Here is an 8,537-nt window from a genome sequence, read left to right on the forward strand (position 1 = left end):
TGATGCAACTCAATTGCCAATACACATCCAATACACATCCAAGAATGATTCAACGTAAACCCAATCAAATGTAAAACTAGCCATTACAGCTCAATAAACTCACATTAGAAACTATACACACGCATACAATCAACACTAGAAAGCAATATACATAGACAAAAACACCCATTTCAATCTTATTATACCTCTATGGCTTTGCTAGGCGCAACGCGAATCACATTGACAAAATTCCCCCTAAACAGCCCTTTCCACCCCTCACTCTGCATAATATTCTGGAACACCTCGGAGCTCGAATTCCCACTGCTCCCAACCATTAAATGAGTCCTAATCGTCTCCAACGGAGCCACTGCAGTCCTAGAGACAGCCCCCGCAATCCCCCGCTGATCAACCTCCTCAAAGAGGGGTTAGAAACCTTAATCTTAAGCTTAAGCCCCCTCTTCTTCTTCCTATCCGCCAACTCACTCTCCTCCTCCGACAAACCTAGATTCTTGAAACCCTCAGGCAATGAAACATACTTAACCAGCAAATCAGCATAGGGCAATTTGAAACCCCCATTATCACCGTTTCCCATTTGAGAAACAGAGGCAAATAAGCCACCACCGGGGTAAAAATTGGAATCTTGGAGATTCCATTGAAGCCCTAAATTGGAACTCGATGAGGAAAGCCCTTTTCTATTGGAATCCAAAGATTGCATTTTTACACTCATATTCAACACAAACCTCCTCAAGAACTACTCCTCGCCTCTCTCTATCCAAAACTCAATACAATAGCACCACCTTTTTCTCTCTAGAACTCAATACAATTTCTTGGAATGGTTAAAAATGAATGCTTGAAGATGAAAACTCCAATTTCAAGGGTAGGTGAGAGAGGGAGAGAGTAAATTTGCAAGCAAATCAAAACATTTGGGAAAGAGAGATATTTAATCCCTCGCTATTGTAAAACAATGCAAATAAATAGTCTAATTAGGAGCTGAGCTTAGGCTTGAAATTTCGATGGAGGCGGAGGGTTCAAGGGGCTTGTTTAAGAGAGAGAGGGTGGCGGAGAAGATGCGCCGCCGTTCTTTCTTTCTCAACCCTTTTCAAGCAAATTTTAGTTAATGTTTCAATATATCAATAGAAAGATACTGTTTCTTTTGCCCTTTATTTTTAGGGACACGTTTTTCACATAAAGACAATTAAATATGGATAATGACAGAATTATTATTAATATTATTAACTTAATAGCCGAAAATTACTTAAAATTCATACTGTTTTTTTATCATATTAATTCAAAGTAGTATAAATTTTATTATTTGCACTTATTATTACTATTATTATTGATTCTAAGATGCCATATATATACATAGGTCACAAGATCTTGTTTACTAAAGAGTCAAAGCAATTTAAATATTTCTCATAAAAAAGTTGTAGATATGGAGATTTTAAATAGTCACCCTTTCAAATTATGGGTTAGATTCATTGAACCTAACATAACTTATATCCCCATATAATAAAGTAAAAAAATTAATTGTATTATTGTACTGCATTAACATGGAATAGCTCAGTTTGAAAATAGGAAAATAGTCAAAATACTTCACACATAACATGTACTCTATTTTGGTACTGCAAATTTTAGGAGTATACCTAATTTATATCCCTAATATGTTTTTAAGTACTTTTTAAATAAATCATACTACTAATTGAAACGGCGGTGTCACACTTATTAATTTTGAATTCAATGTTTGGATATCCTAAAAAGTAGTGGGATTTTTCTGATAAATATATACTTCCATCCTCTAGTTATAATAGTGTTAGATAGTAGTATTACATAGCCTCGTTTTAGCTTGATACAAATTTAAGAAAAATGTTTGCTTTATTTTTTATATATATTCAATTTTATAAGAAAATGTGTATGCGAGTGTACTATTTAGTGAGGCGTGAGGGTACGTTGATCAAGAAAAAAAAAATTAGTTGAGCCTTCAAATCATAGATATTTCAAAAATTATAAAATGGGATTATTATTTTCAATTTCCTTTTGCACATCATAATTTAAAAGGCATCCACACATGTTGAGAAACTACGTATCTAGATATTGAACCAATATATAATCACTTCAAAGTATAACTTCAGCAAAAATATATAGCAGTTATTCATTCAACGACTGATAGTCATTTTTATTTATTTTGATTCATCTATAGAAATGATTTTTTTTTTCATTCTAAGTAAGATCGATATTTAATAAGACCGATTTTATTATTCACTAATAATATTTTAATTATATTTTTGTGATTCTCTTTTATTTTATGGACTGAATGTTAATTTTTTTTATCCATTATCAAGATTATTAGTACTATATAGTTCCACAAAATTGTTGTGTCAATAGCCAAGGCCCATTACAAATTATATGGACTAAGAACTTAGGTTAAGCTACTAATGGGCTAACTATAGTAATTTATAGACATCATAATTACAAAAATTATGGAACAAGATACACACAACTTTATAAAATCATAATTTATCTAACTATTATATCTATTATGTACATGTAGTTGTGTGCCAATTACAAATTTTGCATTATAGACATTAATTATTTATTTTATTACCAACAAAAGTTAACGGAATTCAAACTTTATAGTAATAGTTCAGTTCAGTAGTAGCACTTGATGTATTTTATTGGTTTAATTGAGTTTTCAACCTATAATTAAAAAATTTCACACTTAAGTAATGTATTAGAGTAGTAGTATTAACAATGGCAGCATTCAACTACACTTGGATCACAAAATGTAATCAACTTCCCATCATTCCATGTAAGTAATAGATTTAGATCTTTTTTTGGTTGCTAGTCAAATTCCATGACTATTTCATGTGCTGAACAAGATTAGTTGATAGTAATTTCAAAAAATAAAAGAAAGATTATATATACAAATTCACATAATGTTTTTGTTACTTCCCTAGTGTGTTAATGTTGTTATCGATTATGTTGTAGATACAAATTCGATTATTATGTTATTTATTGAACGAAATATGTGCGATGACATTGGTTATACAATATATATCTGCATAGTAGGGTCGGAGCTCGATTCGTTTAAATATTTAGGTGTTCAAGCTTGACTCGAGTTTCTGTTTTCTAGTTCGAGCTCAGTCACCCAATTATTCACAATATATATGTGATTCATTTATTCACAAATCACAAACAAGCTCTTGAACTAAGTAACATCGGGCTCAAGCCTGGCTCGTTTATCGAATCGAGCTCTAAATAAGCTATTTTAGGTCCGAGCCTAGTTTCAAGCAACGAGTAGCTACGTTTATTTACAACCATATTTTTCCTTCTCCTCTTAGTAAAATATGTAAAGTATGGCACAACAAACACAAATCAATTAAGAATATTATTATTATTATTATACTACAAGTTTATACTATATGAAATAAATTCGATACTATAAATTAAAATGAAAATACTCCAAATATAAAATATTTTTTCTATGCTTATACATTCCAAAATTTATAGTCTACCTTATAAATTAATTAAAACGTGTACATATTATTATGTCTTAAGAAAAGACATCGTTATACATCATACCTTAAGTGGGCAAAGGTATAAGCCACCATAATAAATAAATATACTAAATTGTGGCTACAATTAAATTACACAAAGTGGATTCTCATTCCTTTAGATAAGATATATACCAATCTTGAACCGACCCATACGATATATACTTTCAAGATTTTGATCCATTTACATTTTACATTATTAGTTCAATGTCACCTTCCAATATGCTAGGTGGCTTTGTTAATCGTATAAATTATTTTACCTATAACAAGATAATAATCTTAATTAATTCTTTTTTAGCAGCCATAAGTTGCTGATTCAATACTTATCATGCCAAAAAAGTATAGTTCATGCAAATTTTAAAGATTATCTTGTAGCATAATTACATCACATATTCACATGCATTTTTATTAAACCCATTTAAAATGATAAAAACACAAAAAGACTAAGATTAGTGGTTTCAAATTTATGATCGAATTCTTCGGTTTTTAGTTGACAAATTTCGAAAGGGGTCAAACCAATCATTAATTTGATGGTCAATTCCAATAATTATATTTCGAGTTAGTGATGATGGGGTATGCATTATGCATATGGTCACTTCATTTCTAGAAATATATTATAAGTCCAAATTTTTTAAAAGAAGACAATAGTAGCACTATAAATAATTGTCCACATTATAATTGAATCCACTTATTTTACTTGACTTTACGTGTACTACCTTCACTTGTTTTCTTATAGTTTTGAGTTGATAAAGTTGCCATACATACTACTACTAAATTTTCAATCCCAAATTCACAATCACATACGATTAAAAACATAGTTATTGTGATTTGTGTTAATCCATGTAAAAACAAACATTTATATACGATGTAAATTTCGTACTGAAATTTTATATTATAATAACAAGTATATCAAATTAATTAGAATGATATAATTAAGGTATGGCAATAATGAAATTTCCAAACTGATTAAAAGAATGAAATGTAGACGTCTAAAGTGTGAAAATCGACCAATATATATTTGGTGGAGAATTCAGCATAAAATTGCTAACTATCACTAATTATATTGCACCAATATAGTGGATTTTATAAACGACCATTATAATCATACCTACTAGTAAATTATATGACACCCCATCAATTGATAAAATAAAATAACACGCTTGTTATTCAGTTTAAATAAGTCAAAGAATTGTCATACATAACCTATATTATTATATGTCAAAACGTGGGAGGATCGACATAAATTCATAGATTTTTTTTATAATTATCAAGGGTATATCTATCGACAGGTCTATTGATTATTTCCTGCGCTAATTTGTAGGCAACTCAATGGATGGAACAGCTAGCCCAAGAAAATTCATACTCTTATTCTCAAAATTATCTAAATAAACCTAGAAGAGACTTCTCATTGCATACTAAATTAGTTTGTGTGTTGAAATTAACATAGTATATATTTTGGATTATTCTAGATTGTGAATTTTTATATTAGGTTACTTTTGAATTACTTCAACTGGATATCCTCAATTCCTAAAGAGGCCAATATTAAGATAGAGACATATATTATCCTCCACTACAATTGAAAATATATAAAGCTTGAACTTGTAAAGAAGCACTAAAGCCTACTATATAGTATATTTTGACCAATGATATGCCAAGTATATTTTTATATTTAAATTACACGTGCGCCAACTTATGCCAGTATAATCTCATTTACAAAATTGTGCATTCCACAACTATAAATTTGCCTCAATCCATAACCATTTTTCAACCACAATTATCAAATCTATTTCCTTCACCATAAATTGGCTCGTTTCATTAACTATTTCAATCGCACTTATCAAATCTATATTTCTTCACTACAAATTTGATTCAATCCATAACCCTTTTCAACCAAAATCATCAAATATATATCCCTTACAAACTTTCATACATATAGTAGTCCTTAAATCATTTTCTCAATGACTATGACTTTAAAACTAGCCTTTGCCATTACAATATTGCTAACCATTTCATTCAACCAAATTGTTTCCGGCGACATCGGGACCGCTACTTCCTACAACCCTCCGTACACACGTGAGTCCGCTATTTTTGTTACGTTTTTACATGTAGGAATGTCGCCGGTTCAAGGTTCTAAAATTCTTGAACCGGAATCGAATTAGTATAATTGGTATACCAGTTTTGAAACATGAAACTACCAGTCTGATTTTGGGTCGAATCGATGTTTCCGGTTTAACCGTGCATCTCAGTGTCACAGATTTATTAATTTTATTATTCCTAGTAGGCTAATATGGTATACATACATACCAAAATATTGTTGTGCAGCTACAAGGTGCAATGGCAATAGAGCAGACCAATTCCCATCAGGAAACTTGTTTGTGCAAGTGAGTGAAGGGTTGTGGGACAACGGCGCCGCCTGCGGCCGCCGATACAGGCTCCGGTGCCTTAGCGGCAACAACCGGCCTTGCAAGGGGGGCACGGTGGACGTGAGGGTGGTCGATTTTTGCACCCGCCGGCCATGCCCTTCGACTATAGTGATGTCGACCGACGCCTTCGCCGCCGTCTCCAAATCCCCTGATGCTAAAATCAACATCGAATTTATCCAGTAAGTTTGAAATTGAATATAATTGTGGAATTAGGATGTCATATGTTTTGTGCATGAGGATTGATAAATGTTTATGTTTTTTATTTGTATTTTTATTTTGCAGGATTTGACATCAAATATGGGCATTGCGTGTTTGCTGTGGAGAAAGTAACTCTAGCTTTATTTAATTTGGAGGTGTAGCTTATTTTAAGTAATATTAGTAGTATATGAATTTTACAAGATTATGAGTTTCATATCTTAATTAGTAGTAATGTATTTTGTGTTCGGATTTTGGACTAAAGATGTAAGCTCCGAGGTGTATCAGTAAATGACTCTTACTAAATCATAGATTATGTGTTTCCTAATCTAATACTCTATTTTTGTATTTGGACGATGGGCTTAAACATGTATAAGGCCCAATGGGCTCCTCAAAATTCATCTTCTGATAATAATCAAATTTCGACCAAATCCTCCAAACTAAATCTGTTCGACCAAATTCCCCAACCAACTCCAACTTGAAGATCTCGCTCCATTTCCAAATTCCGTTCCAGAAATGGCGTTGGCAGCTACGAGATTCAGTTCATCAATCTCCCGCCACCAAATCCGAGCTCTCTCCCATTCATCTTCTCCAAAATTGAATCTCGAAGAATCCATCCGAGCAGCAGTCGAAGCAAAATCATACCGCCAAATCCCCCAAATCCTCAACGCATCAACGGAGCCTTGCCGCAACCCTAACCCCTTCACATTCCTCTCCAAATTCCCCGAGCGGCGCCGAAACGAAACCATCGACGAAATCCTCCAATCCTTCATCCCAATCCGGCCGCGCTCCCACCCGCGGAAGGCCTACTCCTCCCTCCTCTCCCTCACCCTCGACCCCTCCATCGACCATCTCCCCCTCGCCCTCGCCGTCGTCCAGCGCACCCTCCGCTCCGGCTGCCTCCCCCCGCCGCAGTTCCACCTCCTCCTCTCAAAATCCTGGCTGCGGCGGCGCCGGAAGGCGTCGCCGTCGCTAATTTTGTCGGAGATGAAATCGATCGGGTACACCCCCGATTGCGGCACCTGCAATTACCTAATTCTGTCTCTTTCGAAAATCGATCAATTTGGGGAAGCGATGGAGGTGTTGAAAGGGATGGGGAGGGCGGGGTGCGTCCCCGATTGCGACAGCTACGGGGGATTGATTGCTGAGCTGAGCGAGGCGAGGAAGGTGGACGCCGCGGCGGAGGTGGTGAGGGAGATGGTGTGTAAGGAGGGGGTGAGGCTGAGGGAGGAGACCGTGGCGAAGGTGGTGGGGGCGATGAGGGGGAATCGGGAGGCGGGGAGGGCGGCGGAGATGGTGGAGATGCTGGAGGGGGAGGGGGTGGGGGTGGGGTTTGGGGTGTATGAGGGGGTTTTGGAGGGGTGTTTGGAGGAGAAGAGGTTTGTGTTGGCGGGGAAAGTCGCGGCGGCGATGTGTGGAAGGGGGTTTATACGGGCGAGGCAGAGGGTGGTGGAGGGGTTGGTTGGGGTTGGGGAGGTGGAGCATGCTGCTGTTGCGAGGAGGAGATTTGCAGAGATGAGTTCTTAGTTTTCTATATGAAGAAGAAATCGTGTGGCCAAGGGGGTTCTTGTTTGTGCGAATGGTGCTTCGAACTTGGAACGAGCATGGATTGATGGTAAAATAGGATGATGGGTTGCGAACTGGGATTCGATTGATGACGAAGAAAGATAATTCTTGGTTCTATTCTCAGACTCGTGATGGAAAAAGGGATTGATCGAATTCTATTGCACGACATATATTTGTTATGGATCATGGACAGTGATTCGATTGATGACGAAGAAAGCGAATTCTTGGTTCTGTTTTCTGCCTAGGATGGAAATCAAGGATTGATCAAATTCTATTGCACAACGTAGATTTGTGATAGATTCGTTTGTTTGTTTTAAGTCGGACATGATAAAAATTTATCATGTCTGACCGGTTTCACCGGGCATCCTGTATATTGCTGAATAGAGCTCTCACTCTGCATAAATTGGGCATACATGCATCCCAGCCCAGTTTAAGTCTTTCTATAGAATTTGGACATTTTGTGTTAAGAGTTTTGTTTTTGTTTTGAAAAATTCTTGTGATCTTTCGACGCTTTTGAGGTTTAGGTGATTTGTAATAATTTAAGTATGAAAATTGGACCTGATCCTGAGAAGTTAAGAGAAATGGGCTTTGGTGATAAGTATATTATTCAAATTGATATCCAAGAGAGAAGAGGAAGAAGACATGATAGGAGGATGATTTTGTGTTGTTATTCATCAACCGAGCAATCCTCTAACACAAAAGTTTTGTTTTTGTTTTGAAAAATTCTTGTGATCTTTCGACGCTTTTGAGGTTTAGGTGATTTGTAATAATTTAAGTATGAAAATTGGACCTGATCCTGAGAAGTTAAGAGAAATGGGCTTTG

The 8,537-nt window shown here is 35.5% G+C and overlaps 2 protein-coding genes and 1 pseudogene across 2 annotated transcripts; 2 read left to right on the forward strand and 1 right to left on the reverse strand.

Annotated features, from left to right (window-relative positions):
* Nucleotides 1-78: 78 nt before the first annotated feature.
* On the reverse strand, nt 79-694 carry LOC121791405 (annotated as a pseudogene).
* A 4,626-nt stretch (nt 695-5,320) lies between these two features.
* Nucleotides 5,321-6,454, forward strand: LOC121791404 (EG45-like domain containing protein 2). Its single transcript, XM_042189365.1, has 3 exons — nt 5,321-5,603; nt 5,853-6,132; nt 6,236-6,454. Exons 1-3 carry the CDS (start codon nt 5,489-5,491, stop codon nt 6,240-6,242), a joined length of 402 nt encoding a protein of 133 aa, XP_042045299.1. The 5' UTR covers nt 5,321-5,488; the 3' UTR covers nt 6,243-6,454.
* An 89-nt stretch (nt 6,455-6,543) lies between these two features.
* On the forward strand, nt 6,544-8,285 carry LOC121791402 (pentatricopeptide repeat-containing protein At1g06270-like). Its single transcript, XM_042189363.1, has one exon. It carries the CDS (start codon nt 6,665-6,667, stop codon nt 7,673-7,675), a length of 1,011 nt encoding a protein of 336 aa, XP_042045297.1. The 5' UTR covers nt 6,544-6,664; the 3' UTR covers nt 7,676-8,285.
* Nucleotides 8,286-8,537: the final 252 nt, after the last annotated feature.

Source organism: Salvia splendens, unplaced genomic scaffold (genome assembly GCF_004379255.2).
Source record: "Salvia splendens isolate huo1 unplaced genomic scaffold, SspV2 ctg805, whole genome shotgun sequence".
NCBI lineage: Eukaryota > Viridiplantae > Streptophyta > Magnoliopsida > Lamiales > Lamiaceae > Salvia > Salvia splendens.